Here is a 21,914-nt window from a genome sequence, read left to right as displayed (position 1 = left end):
TCTCCATTAGTGCCAGGTGACTGGTTGAGTGCTCACTGGTCCATCTCGTGCAAGCTCCAGGATCAGCCTGGCTGCAGCACACGTGTGATGCTCTACTTCTGATCTCTAAGATTGGTCATGCTGAGCATGTGCATGTGCTAAAGAGACCGGAAATAATATTTTAACACATCTGTTGTGTGACAACAGTTGTAGCGTGCCACCCTCCCAAGTGCATACAGGTCATCGCTTCAGTGTTTTCCTCCCACAATCGCAGTGTTTGGTTGTCCAGGTTGCCTAACTCTGTAACGCTGAGTATATGCATGTACTTTAAACATGGGAAGTCAGATCAGTCAACGTGACCTGTCAGTAAAGTTAACTGTTCCTCATAGCAGGGTCCATAGGGCACCCCAGCAATAGTGGGTAAAAAGTGATGGAGGCCTACTGAGCTGACTCTTATCATGTCTTCTTGTGGAGGTCTTATTTGCACCACTGCTATTTCTATTTCTTCCTCAGAGCCTAAGGTGCCCCGACCAGATTCGGAGGAGGAGGAGGAGGAGGCAGCAGCGACGGCGTCGAGAACACCCAGAGAAGATGCAGAGGCTGACCAAGAAGAGCAGAAGCCCTCCAAGAAATCACCCATTTCCCTTGGGAAGAAGATGGGAATCTTTGCAGGCTTCAATCCATCGGCTCTTAAGGTGATGTGAGCTCCTTGGTTGTTTGTAGAGCTATGCAGACCACCAGACGGAAAGACATGTCCCTCAGAGAGCGAGAGGGAAACATGACGGGGGCAGACACGGAAACTGAGGCACATGGGACACAAGATAGTAGACCTTCAGATACATGTCAGAAGAGAAAGACATCTCCGCGTAGGGAGGGGCAGCTCCTCGCGCCAGCTCCCCCTGCGACAGGTCTCCTGTCCAGCGTTCCCACAGTCTGCTACCCTCTGCTGCCTGTCTACCTGCTGCCTTCTCTCTGTGCCTCCTCTGCTCGTTTCTTGCTCTGTGTTGCCTTTCTGCTGGTTTTTCTGCCCTCGGTTATGCCACCTTATGTTTTGTTTTGCCTTTTCTACTTCTTTTTCTGCCTTCCGTTTTGTTTTGCCTTTCAGCTCATTTTTCTGCTCCCTGTTTAGCCTTTTTCTTCCAGTTTCTTCCCTCTTCTTGCTGCCTCCTCCTGCCGTTTCCCTCCTCCCCCCACCCAGTGCCCCTCCCTCCCCAGGACCTACTTAATGGAGGCTGCAGCACGACCCCCATTGAACAGGTCCTCCTGTCCGCTCCCCCTGCGAGAGGTCTCCTGTCCAGCTTACTTGTAGTCCACTACCCCCTGCCTGTTACCTGCTGCCCTCTGCTATTTTCTTGCTCTGTTTTGCCTTTTCTGCTAGTTTTTCTGTCCTCTGTTTTGCCCTTTTCGGCTCATTTTTCTGTCATCTGTTCTGCCTTTATTGTTTGTTTTTCTGCCCTCTGGCCTTTTCTACTCATTTTTTTCCCATCAGTTTTACCTTTCCAACTAGTTTTTCTGCCCTCTTGTTTTGCCTTTTCTGCTTTTTTTCCTGCCCTCTGTTTTGCCTTTTCAGCTAATTTCTTCCGTCTTTCCGCTGTTATCTCCGCTCTTTTCCTAGTGCTGGGAGGCCTACGGGTAGCCATGTGCTCTACAAATGTCTCTTTCATTTCATTTCATTTCACCTGTCTCAAGGGGAGGTGACACAACGGAGACCTCACTCCCCAGTGCCCAGATACCCCCCAGGGGTGACAGTGTAGCGCTCTGCAAATGCTGTTGGATTGACGTAGTGAGAGGAAAATATGAGGGGCGGGTCAGTGAAGCTAGGCACACGGAACACAGGTGGAATGCAGACCTCCAGGCAGAAAAACAAATCCTTGCAGATAGATGGAAACAATGCAGGGAGGGAGACACAACTCCTGCAAGAGACCCAGGTACATGTAACACAGGACAGCAGACCTCCAGACACATGTCAAATGACAGAACGAGAAAGAGACTTTATTTAATGACGGACAGAGGCTCAGGAACAGATAAACGTAAAACGCAGATGACCACGTGCAGGATGGAAGACCTACAGTTGCATGTTCTGACATAGAGACTGAGAAATGGACATATGCAATGGGAGCCAGAGAGAGAGAGAGGGATGAATGCAACCCAGGTGACTGTATGCCGGGTCATAGGCCTGCCGACACAGATATTTGGAGGTGCAGGCAGAAAGCGTGATCGCTGGCACAACCAGAGGCCGAAAGAAACTGTAGGACAGAGGCATTGATTAAAGAGGGTTCAAGGGGATGTTATAAAAGCATATTGCAGCCTTCCAATACTGGTAGTAATAAATTACCTAAAGGAAAGTATTGTACTTGAAAGACACCCTCTGGGAGGCAGGAGTCGGGTAGCCAGTTCATGTGGATTCACAGTTGTAGGTTTGTTGAAGAAGTTATAGTTTAGGTCGCAGGTTACAAGTTACATGGTAAATGCCCCCCAGGAGCAGCATCCTCACTGCCCAGCCCACTCTCTCCAACACTCCTCCAGGCACTCACCAACATCCCTTGACATCACGCACTGTCGAACAGAGAATCTATGGATAGGATGCATTACAACTAACAGCAGGTTAAACCAGGAAGTCATACATTCTGTGTGGCAGACACACTATGAGCGCTTAGTGGTCATTTGGATATTACATGTGCACATTACCATCTAGGTTTCTTGTGCAGCGGTATGGAATTCCTGTGTTTGGTGATGGTGTACTGTACAGCAAATCAGCATTTCAGGATCCGATAATGGTGTACTCTGCAGCAATTTGAAATTCCTGTTTTTGCTGAGGATGTACTGTTCCTCGGTTCCAAATTTCTATATTTTGCGTTGGTGTACTGGCTAGCCTTTTGGAATTCCTGTGTGTAGTCAGGGGGTGTTGTTCAGCAGTTCATAATTCCTGTGTTTGTTGTTGGTGTACTATCAGAATTCTTTTTTCCCTTACAGGCAAAGCTGAAATCTCGGAAATCTGCAGAGGAGGGGGAGCAGTCGAAGTCTCCTCGACAAAAAGATAACTTTCAACGGTCCAAGTCTTGTAAATTGCCAGCAGAATCTGGTAAACCACTTGTGCTGCCCCCGAAGCCCGAGAAACCTGCGGGGTAAGGGTACTTGCTGTCTGTGCTTGTTGAGTCAATGCAGAACAGAGGTGCTTCATGTGGTTCAGTGCATGTGTGTTTATTGTGTTAGTATTGAATAGTGGTGATTCGTTTGGATGCAGTGCTGCTGTGTTTGGTGTGTTAGTAGAATAGAGGTGCTATGTGTGGGTTCAGTGCAGCTGTGCTTCTACAGAGGTGCTTTGTGTGGGCTTTTTTTATATAGCGGTGCCGTGTGTGGGCTTAGTGTATCTGTGTGTCTATAAAGGTGGTGTGAGTGTTCTCTGCGTTTATTGTGTTAGAGTGTGGGCTCAGTTTAGCTATTTTATTGTGTTGGTCCTGAATAGATGTGTTGTGTGTGGGCTCAGTGCAAATGTGTTCATATAAAGGTGCTGTGTGTGGGCTCAGTGTGGGTGTGTTTCTATAGGGGTGCTTTGTGTGTGCTCAGTGTAGATTTGTTTCTATATAGATGCTGTGTGTGGGCTTAGTGTAGCTGTGTTTCTAGAGGTGCTGTGTTTGGGCTCAGTATAGCTGTGTTTCTATAGATAGGACCGTGTGTGAGCTCAGTGTAGGTGTGTGTCTAGAGGTGCTGTTTGGACTCAGTATAGTTGTGTTTCCATAGAGGTGCCATGTGTGGGCTCAGTATAGCTGTTTTTAGGTAGAGCCTAGAGCTGCACGCAAGCGATGCTCTAGGAGAGGACCTTTTGGAATCGGTCTGCACTTTTCAAACACTCGTGCTTGTGGCGGCATCCACCTTGCGGGAGCGAGCAGCGGCGCACAGGGGCCATCTGTTTCAAATTAGTGGCCGCGCACGCTTGTTGACATTTCTCTGTCGCTAACGTGCCTGTCTCACCCTCTTGCCAGAGCTCAAGAGTACCTGGCTCTCACAGTGACGAGAATCGTGCTCTTCCCACAGATGAATTCATTTTTTTTACAAGGTTGTCAGAGAGCAAGAGAAATAGAAATGTACTCGTAAAACGTCCTTTGCTGATCGCGCTCCTTCGGTATTGTGCTCAGAGTGCTGTTTTGGGCTGCCCACTTTCAGTATGTGTGTGAGGAGAAAGCAGTGGGCTGGGGAGGAAATATGGACACTTATTTCATCTTCTATCACTCACCTCAGCCTGTGTCTGGTAAAAGGAAAGAACAGCAGCGTACACGCTGATTAGAAGGTACACAGTACACATGTAGCAAGCATGTCACTAGTCAATAAAGCGATCACTCAGACGGGCCCTTGAAAGTACAGTCTGGCGGGGCAGAAGGCTATTGTTAGAACTCTCACAGCAACAGGGCTGCGGTGAGTCAAACGCCGGCCTCAGATTTACACCGTTGTAGTGAGGGAGTCTGACTAAAATCTGATCGATTTGGGGGATCTTTCGTTTATAGTAGGAGTCATTTTGAGTTTTCTAACTTATGAATTCCTCTCTTTAGAGACTGGCTGCCTCTCTGGTCTCCTATAGCTGTTTGCAATATGAGCAGGGGAAGTGTCCCTCGCTCCCTAGCAGTACCCTACCCAGCAATCTGTGTTATTTCTGACGGATGAATGAAAAAAAACACACATAATCATGCTAACTTTCCTCATCAACACGGGAAGGACTGATTAAAGAAGGCATGCGCACACTGAGTTTCATCGTGTGTGCAAGAGTAATATTGAAAAAGTGACAACCCGCACACTTTGACACACAAGTTGTGTGTCTTCATCCGGGCCTGCCATGCTAGGCAACTCACTTTTAGCGTGTTCTGCTGGGAAGGCAGACAGAGAGCTGGGGGCCCAGAGTGGTACAGAGGAGCCAGCCAGGCGGCAGGTTTGTGTTTTCTGTGTGCTCTTATCTGGCACGAGGGCAGGCCTTGCAGCGCAATCATTTTCACAGTAATAAGGCCTTGCAAGCAGCCTTGAACTACCATAACGGAAGGAAACTCTGTCCAAGCCAACATTGCGTCTCTGGCGTCACCTTTTTATGCCAGCACGACTTGCACAATGTTAAAAGCACAACGTAGGTGTTCGTCAAGGTCTCACGACTTTTCAAGGGCTGGGCAAACAAACACTGCGCTAGCTCTTAATCTTCTGATATTTCAACAATTTAAATAATTTAAAAAACGAACACATTAAGAGACTGCACGCCCGGTGCCGGGATAAGTCACCCTTGGGACCTTATAAGTGTTTGGTTATCAAGCACAATATCCTCGGTTCAACAACATCAACTGTTGCATGGCTAAACACTTACAAGGTCCCAAAGGCAAGACCTATTGGCTATGCCAATGCTTGTTATAGAGGTGCTGTGAGTGGGCTCCGTGTAGCTGTGATTGTTGTGTTAGTATGCATTGAATAGAGGTGCTGACTGGGGGCTCAGTATAGGTGTGTTTCCATAGAGATGATTTATGTGGGCTCAGTGTAGCTGTGTTTTTAGGTCTCGCCTAGGAAGCTCTTGCGCTGTCTCTTCGAGACATTCTGTATTCAAGATAAGGACATGAAGCTCCGCCCACTTTCTGCCCATCTTTTTTATTGGTTCCTGTCACTCTCTTTTGTAAATGGTGGCTTTTCATTGGTCAATCGGATTAGTAGTCCCACCTTATTACCGCTTTTCTCTTCTTGTAACCTCCCATGAGGACACCCCTTCTAGATGTGTTGTTACTGGGTGTGTTTTAATTACAGCCTCCAAACACTATTTTCTTAAATGACTTTCTCCTGCCTTCTTTTGCAGGCAGAACTCGCTTTCCCGCTACAGTTTGTTTCTTTTTTTATTTAACTAGAGCGGCACGCCTCTGCACTAGTACTGGCGGCCACGCTTTCCTTTTTTCCTTGCGAATGCCAAATGCGGCTGCATGCCTTTTACATTTTTTTATTTACTTTGTTTTTACAAATGTGGCAGCCTGGCTTTAGCGTGAACCATCTTAAGCTCCTCACCTAGTGTGAGGAGAGACCTAGCGAGGCCAGATTCTGCACCTTGTGCGAGAGGAGGGACCGAGACAGGCCAGGCTCTGCACCCAATGTGACAGGAGAGACCCAGGGAGGCCCGGCTCTGCACCTATTGTACGAGGAGAGACCATGAGAGGCCACGCCCTGGGCCCATTTTAGGAGGAGACCCTCAAGGGCCAGGCCCTGTACTCATTGTGACAGGCAAGACCCAGAGAGGCCAGGCCCTGCTCTCAATGTGGTAGGATAGAGCCCCAGAGAGGACTGGTTCTGCACCCAGTCACTGTGTCAGTAGAGATCCAGAGAGGCCAGGCTGTGCATGAGTAAATGTTTCATAGTGTGGAGATAGAATCCCAGGTGTTCTGATGCCAGGGTGTCGTGGAGGAGTGTCAGAGGAGAACATGTATGTTGTGGTTTTGAAAGTGATGCAGCCAAACAGATGCTCCAGAAGACTGACATTGTGATTGTGCATCAGAGAGAGACTGTGGGGCCTTGTTGTACATCATTGAATAACCTTTGTACTCTTGGTTTCTTTTGTAGGTCAGAAAGCAGTTCACCTCAGTGGTTAAATGCTTTAAAGCTAAAAAAGAAACCACAGAAATGAAAGAAAAGGTAAGAATCGTAGCCGTGTCGATATCATCAAACCTGTTGATAAATACAACCTACCAGATGGCCAACCATACCTTATCGATAACAAGAAACCTCTTCTAATGGAACCATTGCAATTTTTCTTACCATGTCCCCCCACGAGTATATTTATACCTCAAATACAACCTTAATCATAGGTCTACATAACCAATTAAAGAACCCACTCACATCACACCACAGCCACATTAATAACTAGAACTCATGCTTTCTGCAGCCCTAGAACGATCATAACTGTGTACATAACTTCCTCCCACTCCGATCAAACCATAAACATAATGGCAAGTATAACCCATGCATAACTCAACCATAGTGGTAACTATATCCCACCCTTCACTCAACCACAGCCCGGTTGGAGGCTTTACAAAGGTTAAAGTAGAAAATACCTTACTCTGTGTTGTGGTAGTGTGGTTGAGCAGTCAGGCTTATCAGGAGGTTGTGTTAAGCATTTGTTTACAAAGGCAAGAAATTAATACACACATTCAAAGACTGAGTCCAAGACCAATTATTTTGTATAAAAATATTACTTTGTTACTTTTATTTCTAGAACCAAGAGAAACTCAGTTGCAGGTAAGTACCAGTTTTACAATTGCAATACTTTTCCGATACAGTGGAAAGGTGTTTGCAAAGGCAGTAAACTACGTTACAGAGACACTGAAAATACGTTGTGGTGTCAAATCAACAGTAGCAGTAAATTAGCAAAGTAAAAGATAGACACGTTGATCACTACCAAGAAACGCAATGCCGCCAAGGGCCAAGGACAGATCAAGGTAGGTACAGCACCACCAGCTGCACTGCAGCGACCAGAGGTCATTGGGCCCAATGTTAGTCAATGGAGACTGGGGGCACCCATGAGAGGTGCTGGTTGCAGATAAGGACACACGGTTTCAGGGGAACGGCCCTGGGGGTTTAGGCAAGCACAAGGCGGGTTGGGGGAGCACAAGGCAGCACCAAAGTTACACCACTAGCGGCACGGGCTGGAAGGACGCAGGGTGCAAGCACAGCGTCGGGCTTCCAATGCAATCCTATGGGGATTCTTCTTTGTGGACACAGGCTGCAGACATCAAACCGGAGGGTGCAGGCAGAAAACCAGCAATAGCACACGTATGTTGGGATGTTGGGGGTCACAAGAGCACCCCTGGTCAAGCTCGCCAAAGCCGAGGGCTGCGGGTGCAGGGGTGCCTTTAGACATCACATTTCTTCTTACAGGGACGGTCGTGATTGGGGGGACCCTTCGGATTCACACTGCAGGTGCCCTCGTTGAGGTCAGGAGAGGTCAGCCAATGCTGTGTTCAAGGACAGGATCGCTGGGGAGACTTCACTGGACAGATGAGCCACTCAGACTCGGGCCGTGGGCGTTGGGTGCAGAGTGGGCAGAACTCACGGTTCCAGAGGGTACAGGATTCCATGGAGTTGATTTTTTCCGGACAGGTCCGTGTCCACAGGAGATTGGAGTCTTTTTCGAAGGCAGCAGTCCTCCCAGGGTTTTCAGAGATCACTGGCTGGAAGACAGGTCGCCTTTTGGTTGCAGGCGCTTCGAAGCTGGAGACAGGCTGGGGACAAGGCCGTAGTCATCCCCCGGCTTCTCTGCAGGGTCGACTTCCGGGTTGTCTTCTTTCTTCTTAGGTCATCGCAGATCGCGGCTCAAGGTTCAGGGGTGCCCCTAAATATAGAATTTTGGGACGTTACAGGTATTGGCAGGTAGTAACCAATGGGCTACTTGCCTTTAGAGTAACTACACCCTTTGTATGCCACCTCCCCTTGGGGAGGGGTCATCTCCTAACCTGATTGGCTAGAATCCTTTTATCCAACGTGGATAATTTTCTGTGACACTTCAGCTCATGACACATTAGGACTGGTCCTGGCAGAGAGAGGACACACCTCTCTCGACTAATAATTTTCCAGTCGATCTTGCTGCCAGAATTGAGGCTGTCGGGGGGGGGGGGAGGTATCTCCACTAGCTGGAGATGCCCTGGCTAGCATATCAAAGGACAGGAAGCCTTTGAGGCTCATCGCCCTGATTGCTGTTTCTGCTTGGGGGTAGGTGAGAAGCACCTACACCCCAAGCAGGCTTTGTTCCAGACCCATAAGAGCACAAGGGCTCCCACCTCAGGGGGTCAGAAACATGTCTGTGTGTCGCAGGCTGGTGCAGACCAGTCAGATGGACATGAGGGAGTTGGTCGTTTTTCAGGGGGCATCTCTAAGATGCCCTCTAAGTGCATTTTACATTAAATCTAACACTGACCTCAGTATGGGTTTATTGTGCTGTGAAGCGTGATCCCAAACGTCTTAGCTTTCAGTAAAGCCACCATGGAGCTGTGGAGTTCGTAATAACAAACTCCCAGCTCATGTGCTCATGATATCTTTACTGCACTTACAATGTCTAAGAATGGACTTAGACACTGTACGGGCATAATGCTCACACAGCTATGCCTTCACCTGTGGTATAGCGCACCCTGCCTTAGGACTGTGAGGCCTGCAAGAGGCGTGACAAACCTGTGCCGCAGGTAGTGGTTGTGGTTATGGTTCACAGGGATGTGTGCCTTGTCAAATTTTAAGTTTTGTCCGCACCAAAAACACACCTTCTCCAATGGTAGTGTGTATGTGTTTAGTGAGCGGTGTCTGAGGGCGGCACAAAACATGCTGCAGCCCTTACAGATCCTCTCCAGTCACAAGGCCCTAGATACGACTGGTACCTTTCACAAGGGACTTAAATGTAGGCCAGAGGTGTGCCAAATGTGGAAACAAAGGTACCGTTTTGGGAAAGAACACAGACACTGGGAACCTGATTGGCAGGGACCCAGTGCACATTCAGTCAAAGTACATCAGATGTCAGGCAACACGTGGGGGGAACCAGGCAAAAAAGGGCACTTTCCTACCCCTGTTCATCGCTAGAACCTACCCTTAACTCAACAACAACCATATTCATTTGTATAATCAAATCTTAGCTCAGGCACAACCATACTTACACCTCAAACACCTTTGATTCCTCTACAGCCATAGTCATACCTAGAACCCACCCTTAACTAAACCATTATCTTGATTGTGATGGGATACAATTGGGTTAATTCGGCTATCGTATAGCTGTATGTGCTTAATTTACGTGGAGGCACTGGCAGCCCTTGCCGTTTTTCAGCAGGCATATTCTATGGATTCATATAGTTTGTACAATGCTGCCATCTAATGGAAAAATCAAGAATTTTTTTGAAATATTTTTCTAGGTCTTTGATTTATTGTCTCTGCTAAAGGCTTTTAGCCATGCTGTGTAGCATCCTCAGTGCTGTGCAGCATGGCTAAAGAAAACAAACAAAAAAGTGCTATGATGCAGCGACCATGTCATGCAAAATGATGCAAGTACCTTTTTTTTAGTTACCAAGTTGGATGGGTAAATAAAAGCATGAATGGCAGGGAGCAACAGGGATGGTGCAGATGGAGGGGAACCATCACAAAGGGTGCGGGTGGGGGAACCAACAAGGAGGGCAGCGGGTCGGAAGCAACACTGAGGGACGAATGGGACGAATGGGGTGGAAACTCGGAGAGAGAGAGCACTAAATGGAGCAGGCAGGTGAGAAAGCAGTGCAGGCTGGAAGGTTTAAGAAAGGTGTATCGGCAGAAGGGGGAAGATGGCGGCCGGCTGAAGGCGCTGGTCGCGAGCTCCGTGAAAGAAATCTCCAGGTAAATCGCGGCACACGCTTCCTGACCCATGGATAGCTGAATGAGTAAATGCGTCTTGAACGGCAATGAATTAAAAGGCTAAATAAATAAAGAAACAGCAGCATTAAGCTTCGGTAGCTCCGGTAGCGTTTCTGACATCTAGCGTTTGTTTGCTTTCGGACAGCCTTCCCGCTTACCTGCGGTTCGAAATTGGTGAAGTCCGCCGTGGTTTACTGCGGCGAGCAGTAACTGCTGCGGGATTCCCTGACTCTTCTTCTGACTCTTCGATCATTTTCCTGAGAGCTGCATACACAGAGAGGTGGAGGGGGGGCTCTCATGACAGGCTTGTGTTCCGATCTAGCGCAGTGCTCGGTCCCGGTCCCGGTCCTGATAGCGTCTTTGCTGCAGCCCTCCCAGGCAGCTGACCTGTCGGGCGGGCTCTGGAAGAGAGCTCGCGTAGCCACCGGCGAGAGCAGAAGGAGGAATCTCACAGCACGATTCGTCTTCCGGGGCAAAAGTGGAAGAGGCAGCGGTAACTGTGGCAAGCAGTCAGTTTCAGTGCCTGTGGAGATCGATCGCAGTACAACAGAGGGGAGAAGAGCTGGTGAAAAGTCTACTGAATCAGCTCCACGAGAAAATACTCAAGTGTATGCTTTCAGGACTATATCTGATATTCTCCACGTTAAACGCTACAACAAAGGATATAACTGGAGGGAGAATAGAGTTAGAACAGAAAAAACAATATTTGTTTGTTGGATGAGTGAAAGAATCAATGAAAGTCTCTGGCGCCCTCCTGTGGAAGAGAGAGGAATATCCAGCTACATAAGTGAAACAGGTGAAGCAGCTAAAGCAGAACCAGTCACACAAGTACCAGAACCGGGTTCAGAATTAGAAAATAAAACCCCACAAATTAAAAGCATTGAGGATATTCACAATTATCACACTATTTTATCACTAGGGGTTAGTGGAAATAACAAAAAGGAGGGAACCCCTCCGATCATCAATTATTTCACTAGATCCAGAGCAAAGAAGGGTCCAGGAAATCATCAAGGGCCTATTCTGCCGGGACAAGAAAGACTGGAAGAGGGTAAAAAGAAATCAGCATACTGTCTCAGGAATCAAAGTCTAAGTAAACAAAGTCTATTATTACCGACAAAGAAGAAGTGTATGACCCCTAAGAACACAAAAAAGGCTGTGAAAATCCCTTCGCGACTAGAGGATTTAACGGAGAGTATAAAAAGCAGAGGATCAAAAAAACCTAAAGAGAAGAGAATAAAGATTACCCCTTCGTTGAGATCATATTTTAAAGTACAGCAAGTGGTACAAGCGAGAGGTGGAAACCAAGATCAGGCTAATAACACGATAGACCTCATGGTGGGAAAAGAAGTTGGGGAGCCTGTAGGCGAGGAAGTTTTGATAGAAGGAAATATGCAGTCGGTATCTTCCTCACCGGATCCTTTCACAAATATGAACTCTTCAATGGAACAACCACTATTAACAACTCAATCAGCTCAACCAGCCCAGTCAGCTCAACTAATTTCCTTTACTCAACCAAGTGCGAGTGCTTCTCCACAAATTGAAATTGAAAATGACAAAGAGTTCCGAGATTCTCAAGAGAATTATGAAGACGAGCAAGAAAACAGAGACAGAGGCGCTACAGGAAACCTGTTGGAACTGTGTTTGGGAAAAATGATGGATAAAATAATGGGGGAAATGCGTGAAAAATTCGCAATTTCTGAGGCGAATCAGAACAAAATACAAGAAGCAGTAGAAAGCTTAGATCAAAAAATAAATGATCTAGGGGTCAGAGTTACAGCAGTAGAGAGCGAGTTAAGCTCACTAAGTAAGAGAGTTGACAACACCCAAAGAGAGATAAGACACTTGAAGGACAACGATAAAATAGTCAAAGAGAAGCTTGAATCTTTGGAAAATCAAGGAAGGAGAAATAATATTCGCATGTTGAACGTCCCTGAGAATTCAGAGGGAACGGACATTAAGACCTACGTAATATCTCTACTAGAAGAATTTCTCCCATGGACTAAAGAATACAATTTAGCGGAAGACATCCAGAGAGTTCATAGAGACCCTTTTAGAAAAAGCAAAGAGAGGAAACCCCCGAGAAAAATCCTGGTAAATTTCAGAACATACACCTTGAAAGAAAAAATACTGAGCGAGGGTTTAAAAGTCGGAAGCTTCAATAAAATGAGCTGGTCATTTCGCATCAGATCAGATATCTGTAAGATTACACAAGACAGGCAATGGGAATTGGGGCAGTATATGCAGGAGCTAAAATCACTTGGAGCAAGCGTACAGCTAAAATTCCCTGCCTCGCTCAGAATAATGTGGCGAAACAAAATGCACAATTTAAGGGACTCAAAAGAGGTAGAGAACCTTATTCAATTAATAAAAGATCAAATTGAAATTGGTAAACTGAACAAGGAATAAATCACCAAATCAAGGGCTGATTCAGACGCACTCGATACATTCGACATATTAAAATAAGAATGAACCAAAATTCATAAAGACGTAGAAAAGAAAAGATAAATAGGAATGCATGGGGCGAAGCATTCACTAACTCAAACTTAAAGAAGAAATTACCTGGAGAAAACGGAGCACGAAACCGGGTGGTATGACACCTGGAAGAAAAAAAAGGAGGCTTCCCCAGGGAGGGAAACCGAAAGGAAATCACAAGATACAGAACTGTAAATACACATGGGTGGGGAGCAAAGTAGGGAAAAAAAACAAAAAAAAAATCCTCAAAATTGGAACATGAAAAGATTGGCAAGGGAGAAAAAAGCTGTCTCAAATGCAAAATCAATTTAAAATGGCAAAAGAGAAATCTATAAAAATCTTAACATGGAACGTTAACGGGCTTAGAACAATATCACGAAGAAGAAGAATTATGGAATATCTCAAAGAAACAGAGAGCGAAGTTATTATCCTACAAGAAACCCATCTAACAAATGAGGAATGGTCTCAGTTGGCAAAAAACTTAAATTGGATTGGAGCAAGTATACATACCACGCAAGAGTGTAACATAAAGGGGGTAGTAATTATTATAAAGAAATCTCTCAAAGCCAATGTAGAGGAGGATAAAGTGGACAGTAAAGGTAGATGGGCAATTGCCAAAGTCAGAATTGAAGAGCACATTTTGACTATTGTGGGTTACTATGGACCTAATAGGGACGATGCGGAGCCACTCCAAAAACTCTATTCCGAGCTGTTAACATACCCAGCTCCAATTATAATGGGAGGGGACTTTAATCTGATAGGAGATCCTAAGATTGATAGATCCCCACCAACAAAGCAATGGAACTTACCGAAGATGAGGGAGTGGTTAGGTCTCTATAAAAAAGACTTATTGCTTGAAGACTTGTGGAAATTAAAAGGAATAAAGAATTACCCATATACTTTCCACAATAAAAAATTAGGACACAAATCAAGAATAGATTTCTTTTTATTAAACAAAAATTTGAGGGATAAAGTTAAAAGTATCGAACATCTACCCGCTCATCTATCGGATCACTCTGCCGTTCAATTAAATATAACATTACCGCAACTACAAATACCTAGCAGGTGGACAGTTGACCGCACAATATTAAGAGAAGATCAATGCGTGGAGGAACTAATATTAACTACCCAACAATATTTTCAAGACAATGCAAACAGCACAGCAAAAAGCATGATATGGGACGCTTATAAAGCAGTTATCAGAGGAAGATTGCTTAGTCTAGGCGCTCACAGACACAAACAAAAAAAACAGGAAATCAAAAAATTGGAAACAGAAATCAAAGAAGATGAATTACACTTGGAGTGTGATGTTCCACTAATTCAAAAGGAAAATCTGGAAGAAAAACTTCGCAACTCAAAAGAAAACCTGACAGTTTATTTAGAGAATATAATCAAAGAGAAATGGGAGAGCAGTAAATTAGGGAACCATGAGTATGGCGAAGGATGCGGAAAACTACTAGCATGGAAAATGAAAACAGATCAATCCAGAAACAACATATTAAATATATATAGCCAGGATCAATCAGTCACTCTCTCAGATGATAGTGCAATTAGAACGGAATTTTTTAATTTCTTTACCTCAATATACAAGGAAGACACAAATCCTACGGAGGAAGAAATCAAAAAATATCTTGAGAAGATTCAACTTCCGTGTCTGACAGAGGAAGAAGCGGAATTGGTGAATTCCGTAATTACAGTAGAAGAAGTAAGGAGCACCATAAGTCATCTAAAGAAGGGGAAAGCTGCAGGTCCAGATGCTTTGCCTAATGAATTTTATATCGCATTGGAAGAAACATTAATCGAACCGTTAACTGAAACAATTAATAAATCATATATAGAACATGAAAAGCTTCCAGACTCATGGCACGACGCTACGATAAGTATACTATTAAAACCAGGAAAAAACCCGATGAACTGCGCTTCATATAGACCAATATCGCTCCTTAATTGTGATTACAAGATCTTCATGAATATAATAGCGAAAAGAGTATCTAAGGTTATGGCTAAATTAATTGATACGGACCAAAAAGGTTTTATTAAGGGAAGGCAGATACAAGAAATTACACATGAGCTTATAGCAACGATCGATATAGCTACACATGAAAATCTGCCCCTTACACTTCTTACTTATGATGCCGCTAAAGCTTTCGATCGGGTTAACTGGGCTTTTCTAACTAAATGTATAGAGAAAAGTAAATTCGGGATTAATTTCAATCACATGGTAAGGGATATATACTTAAGTCCAAGAGCAAAGGTAGCTGTTAATGGCAATCTAACGGAAAGTATTGAGATCCAAAGAGGTACACGTCAGGGTTGTCCTCTATCCCCATTACTCTTTAATCTATATATTGAACCATTGGCATGTTCTATCAGAAATAATACTAACATCACACCGTTTAGATACTCACAATGGACAAGAAAAGTAGCGCTCTATGCAGACGATTTAATGGTGCTCACAGATGACTATAATAACTCTAATCAGGCAATAGAGGAAGAGATGAATAAATTTGGTAAAAGTATCTGGATATCTGGTTAATATCGATAAAACGGAAATAATGAGCTGGAACTCACAATTAACTACACCACTTTTGAAGGATAAAATAAAATATTTGGGAATCATCATAACACAAGATCTTGGAAAATTAGCAGAAACAAACCTCACACGTGTCATGAATGAAACTAGAAAACTTTTGAAAACTTGGTCAGGTCTACCATTAAGCTTCTTAGGTAAATCCAATATAATCAAAATGTCAATCATTCCAAAATTCACATATCTTTTCAACAATATTCCACTGGAATTTAAAAAGGAAGCCCTAAAAAAGATACAAGGAGAACTAGCTAGCTTTGTTTGGGCATTCAAGAGCACAAGAATCTCATGGAATAAACTTAGGAGAAAGAAGAAACAAGGGGGCATTGCAAGTCCGGATATATATGAGTATTACAGATCCTTTCAATTCAAAAACATCAGGGTCTTATTAAGAACACATCAAGCATATCCAACACATCTGTTTCATTTGACAAAGGGGGAGGATCATTTCCTCTTCAAATTCGGCCATCCAAAATTTTTCAAAAAAGTGAAACTAAAAGTTCTGAATAATGCAGTTAAGATCTGGAATCAAATAAGGGCAATCACACAGATTCCATACTATAGTAGCTCGGCTCCAATATGGGACTCCCCAGGCACCCCTGATTGTTTAAAAGATTCTTTATCAAAACCAATTAGGCAAGCTGGAATTGAAAAATGGGGACAACTTTTATCTGGGAACTCCTTGCTATCATGGGATCACTTGCAAAGAACTGCAGATCATAAAATTTCGAGGTTTAAATATTATCAATTAAGCAGCTGGGCAAGTACCATTCCAAAAGGAGATCTAGACCCGGAAAATTTAGAATCAGAAATGATCAGCGAAACGGCAATAAAGAAAGAAGTATCAAAATGGTATTGGGCATTAATCGAGACAGGAAAAGAAGATCAAACAACTGTTGAAAAGACATGGAAGAAAGACTTACAAAACGAAATTTCAGATCTCTGCCAACTGTGGAACAAATCAGTAGAAAAATGTTGGACATGTGTAAAGGCCGCCCCATTAAAAAGAAACCACCTTTTCTCCATACATAGAGCATACTGGACTCCTAAAAAGCTGTCAAAATTCAGAGGAGCAGCAGTAAAATCGTGCAGTAAATGTGGAGAGGAAAAAGCGGATGATATACATATGTTTGGTGGGTGCCCCTCGCTTATACCATATTGGCAAGAAATTGGTAAGACTCTGACTGCAATGCTGGCAACTCCAATATGAGTACTACTTTAATTATTTTTGGGATACACCTCAATACTCAATCCAACCAGACAAGGCTAGATAAAGATCAAGAAAGTCTATTATTTGTTATGATTCTCTTAGCACGTAGAGAGATATGTATCAACTGGATAAAACCATCTCCCCCAACACATGAAAGCTGGTTAAACACTGCATTAAGAATTAGTAACCTAGATAGAAAAAGGAAACAAAACAAAAATATGAAATACTGGGAGATTTTGGAAAAATATATCGAATCTAGACAATAATATCTCTCTGTACAAGAGGCCCCTGTGCTGTGTCTTTTTTCTCTTTTTTTTTCTTTTTCTTTTTCTTTTTGATTCCAATGATTAAGCGGACAATAATTCCTGGCATGACTTGAAGTCTGCTAAGTGCCTAATGGGTCAAAGATGTACCAAGACGATGGAATTATTGGATAAGATGGAGGTATGCAGTGGAGAACGGATCAAACCAAGAGCAAGGCTTGCCCGGTGTACCCTCCGTTAGACGATTAGGGGCAGCTCAAGTTAAACACTTGGCTCGTTGGACGTTGGTCTCCCAAATGCCTGTCATTCTTTCCCCGAAACCGCAATATGAGGATTAAAAAAAAAAAATAAAAAAAAAAGAGAAAGCAGTGCAGGGGGAGGAGTACACAAAGGTGAGTGCAGAATGGAGTGGACAAGGGAGAAGCAAACGTGTGACAGAGTTCAACATGGAGTGCGGCCAGGAGACAGAAGCGCACAAGGGAGACAGCTGTAAAATACATGGTCTCTCATGAAGTGCTTAAAGAAAAAGAAGCAATGGAGGGAAACGACCTTAACAACGCGGTCAAAACACCGCAATACATTCACATCCCTGCTTTTACAACGCAAGTCGTTACCACGACTTGCACTGGAGGGCGCTCCAGACTAAGGAATAGTGTGATTTACTATTCCAGCACCTTCCGTACTGTACGTAGGCTGGAGTTGGAATAGTAAATAGTAACGACTTGCGTTGTAAAAACAGCGATGTAATGTACCGCGATCAAAATGATCGCGTGGTAACATCATACATGGAAGTGGAAGGACATGAACAACGCTTCCATGCTTCAGGAGATGAGCAAACACAAAAAGAGAGGAAGGAAAGCCCACACAAGCTAACGAATGAAAAGCAGGCAAATGAGTGACATTAAAGCCAACTAATGGTAAACAATGGGCAGGCCCTAAGCCCCTGTAAGCTGACAGTAGGTATTTTTGCGAGCAGACAGCTTGTGCTGTCTAACCAACGAGACCTAAAAAGAAAACTCCAAGGCGTTGACTGCAGTGTGTCTGTAATTGCCTCTCTTAACCAACAATCCCCACTCATCTGCACTATTTGTAGATGATTTCTGTGGACTGGCACAAGCCCTTCATATGCAATATTTGCCTGTCGTTGCATTGTACGGAAGAAGGGGTTGACAACTTGGAATGAGTGTGTGTCAACTCTAGAGAGAGAGCCTCTGGGCTTGAGGCCCATTGCACTCTACCCACAGCTGTAGTTTCAAGCTCTTTCATGGGTCTGAAGGGGCGAGGTGAACAGTGTGTTTCTCACCTGGGGGAAGAGGTCTGGGAGACTAGAATGACCCCAGGGGTTATACTTTCTGAAGCAAAAAATCTTACCCTTTTCTAAAGATTCCTTGACCCGAGACATATCGGCTACTAAGCTATGACTACAAGTTATATTCAGCCAGTAGACCAGAAGAAAATATTTGAACATATGTCTTAAAAGCATTGTTATCTTAATGCAGCGTACTCCCTTTTCAGCACCTGTGGGCATTAAGAAACGTGCTCGATCTTCAAAACCTTTGGAATTGAAGCACTTTAATCACTCTTCATTGCGTGTCCCCATAATCATTCTTTTTCACCTTGTGATTGATGCACCACACTCACTCATCTTTGCCTTAGAATTTAAGGCTCTATACGCACTCGTCGTTACCTTTGGAATTAAGGCTCTGTACTCACTCATCTGAGCCTTTGGGATTGATGTACCACCCTCACTCATCTTTGGCTTTGAATTTAAGGATCTGTACTCGCTCAACGGTGGCTTTGGAATTAAGACTCTGTACTCACTCATCTGACCCTTTGGGATTAAAGCACTAGTTTCTCACTCGTCGTTACCTTTGGGATTGATGCCCCTCGCTCACTCATCTGTGCCTTTGGGATTAAAGCACTAGTTTCTCACTCGTCGTTACCTTTGGGATTGATGCACTGCGCTCACTCATCTGTGCCTTTGGGATTAAAGCACTAGTTTCTCACTCGTCGTTACCTTTGGGATTGATGCACTGCACTCACTCATCTGTGCCTTTGGGATTAAAGCACTAGTTTCTCACTCTTCGTTACCTTTGGGATTGATGCACCACGCTCACTCATCTGTTGCTTTGTGATCATAACACTCGTTCATCACTCTTCTTTAATTCTGGGATGAAAGCACCATGCTCACTCATCTCATCTGCACCTTGAGGTTTAAAACACCGGTTTCTCGCTCTTCAGTACCTTTGAGAATCAAGCATCATGGGCACTTTCCCGTGCCTTTGGGATTAAAGAAGCTGTCATGTTACCACCAAATTATTGGAGTCCTAGCCAGTACAATTCCCAAGCCCCAAAAGGAAACAGTGACTTTGCTAAGGAAAGGAAAAGTGACAGATGTCTCTGTCCTTCCATACACATTTAGGCTGAACTAGGTGAGATTTTAGCAGTCAGGCAAAACTTGTCAGAGAATGTCTTGTCTGCAGGTTGTGTATATACACCCTGAAATCTGAACGCATGCACAATGTTGGTGTTTTTTTTTTTACATTATATGGTTATTTATTATAAAGTATTCATCTGCATATCATGTTCATTCGATTGAGTGTAAATATTATAAACAACTCAGTCATTGTATATTGCGCCAAAGGTTATATAAGCCCCAATCATATTTTATCACACACCTACCCATGTAGTCTGAAATCTTGGCTGTTTATACCTGTATTATATTAGTCTTTTATAAAATGCCAAGTCATGTAAAGCCTACATAAGGCTGGGAATTAACTTCATTTTTGAGCTTGTATCTTTTGAAAAACTCAGAAAATCTTTCTATTCTCCTGATGTTGTAGTAACAGTCTTTTACTGGTGTTTCTCCTGCTCTTCAGCACCAAGAGACCCTCTGGGTAAGCAATAAATCTGGACCTGGAACAACCAAGGTTCGCCTTTAAGCGATCACAGAACCTGAAAGATATCCTGATCAGCACCAGACCTAAAAGAGCAAGGAGAGAGACTCAACAAACCCTTTGGCATCTACCCCCCGTTACGGGCCATTACCCATGTGGTTCCTGTGGGGTATGTAGATACACAATGACAGTCAAAACTATAAAACTCTCCGAGACCTTCAATTGGGAACTCAGGCACCATACCAATTGCAATACGACACATTGCATCTACTTGCTTATCTGCCCATGCAATTTACAGTATATTGGGATGACAACCCGCCCAATAAAAACGCGCATCATTGAACATCGCAGCAATTTCCGCTGTAAAAAAACCCATACTAAAATGTGTAAACATTATGTGGAATCCAACCATAATGCAGACTCTTTAAAGTGGGTGATATTGGAATCCAGTCTTAACTGCCCCAAGAATGCACTCTTCAGGAAGGAACAAAGATGGGTCCACCGCCTATCCTCTGACAGCCGTGGGTTGAATGAGGATATCCCCTGGCACTCGCTTTAAAACTAGCCATTGGCCACCTGTTGATCTATTCATTATTCATTATGCATTATTCCACAGCTACACCATTGCACACACATTGGTTGTTCAACATTATGGGCTCCTACACAAGATCCCTTGCCCCCTACATCATGGCCGACATAGTCACTCTATTCATCACGTGACCTGTCTGAGGGATGGCCACGGGTCCAACCCCTTTTTGCCGGCTCCTCTAAGTAATAACGCCACGGAGTGGTTTTAGCCTAGCAATATACCATTGTTTCACACTTTGACTACATGGTCCTGTTTCCTTTTTTATTACAACTAACTCTGACTGCCAGCCCGGGATCAATCTTTTATTTCCGTCTCCTCCAAGCATTAAACGCCACTGAGCGCTTGTACTTAGCAATCCTACAATCCTTGACTTTCCGTCTTTGTTAACTACGTGTCCGCGTTCCATTCTTTACCTCAGCAAACCCTATCTGTTAGCCACTACGGTCCCAGTTTTCGTACCGTTTGCACACTACATCATGGCCGCCTCGGATCCCAACTACATCACGTGACATGCACGATAGGGCGGAAACGGTCACGATTCCTGGCTGCCGGTTTCCTTTAATAACAATTGCTGCCATACCTACCCATCTATCCGAGCTCGGCGGAGATGGGTAGGTGCTTCAACGCGGACACGGGAAGATTGAGGTAAGATAGGATACCCAAAACGATCCACGGGGTGTTTTAGTCATCTGTGCCCCGTTTCTAACCTTAATGCTTAAGAAACCATCTCGAGGATAATACTTATGTTCCCCCTGTAGCTACACCTGAAGGCTCAACCCCGATGTTCTGACCCGCCGACCACTCATGTGGCTCTTAGTCCCTGACCATTAGGTGAGTTAGGAGTTTGTTAATCTCTGAACCCTGTTTGACAAACCACAGTGAGGGATGGACGGTGTCACATATACTATCAACGTTTGAGTTGCCACATTATGACATAGATGGTGTGTTTTATATATATCTGCTGTTTTTAAATCACTCATTATTTTTTAATCATCACCTTGTTTCACAATCATAGTGCCAGAGTGTGAACCAAACACTGCACGATGTAACCACTCAGGCATGCGCAGGCTATGCACATTGGCCAACACTACCACCAGCATGCCCCACCATGCCCATGCCCTGGCGTCGACCTTCCATGATGTTCAAGAGAAATAAAACTACTAATGTTTATCTCTTTTTTCCCTCTTTGTATAGGCATAGGATTTTCCACAGAGGTAAAATTTGACCCACACTACACGCATGACACTAGCATGTTGTTTAGTTTATTCACTTTTTTAAGGTCCTGATGAATCGCAGCTGAATATACCCCAGTGCGAGAAACATGTCGACCAGTTGTTCTGCTAGTCTCCTCTAGGGTCACTCTACCTAACGGATTGACACCTAGCGAGCTATCTTCACGTTTTTAATTGCAGTAGGGGGACCTCCAGAATAAAGTAGTTTCCGGCACCCCCTGCTACATTTTAATCACTTCACCAGGCAACTAGTTATCCCGCCCACACACCCGCACTTCACCATAAGGCAGTTGGATACAAAAGATCTCCGCCAAAGA

The 21,914-nt window shown here is 44.3% G+C and overlaps 1 protein-coding gene across 2 annotated transcripts in view; it reads left to right on the top strand.

Moving 5' to 3' along the window:
- The window catches only part of CNOT12 (CCR4-NOT transcription complex subunit 12), a 381,414-nt gene that overhangs the window by 326,593 nt on the left and 32,907 nt on the right, over nt 1–21,914 (top strand). For both annotated transcript variants that reach the window (XR_015307571.1, XM_086953347.1), the window contains exons 9-11: nt 493–674; nt 2,953–3,104; nt 6,550–6,621. Coding sequence is in view for 1 of the 2 variants with exons in the window: in XM_086953347.1 (XP_086809473.1) it covers nt 493–674; nt 2,953–3,104; nt 6,550–6,613 (398 nt within the window). In the remaining variant the exon portion in view is untranslated. The remainder of the gene's footprint in view (nt 1–492; nt 675–2,952; nt 3,105–6,549; nt 6,622–21,914) is intronic.

The sequence above is a fragment of the Lissotriton vulgaris genome, chromosome 1_2 (assembly GCF_964263255.1).
Source record: "Lissotriton vulgaris chromosome 1_2, aLisVul1.2, whole genome shotgun sequence".
Taxonomy (NCBI): domain Eukaryota; kingdom Metazoa; phylum Chordata; class Amphibia; order Caudata; family Salamandridae; genus Lissotriton; species Lissotriton vulgaris.
The sequence above is the reverse complement of the archived record's forward strand: the minus strand, read 5'-3'. Positions and strand labels throughout refer to the sequence as shown.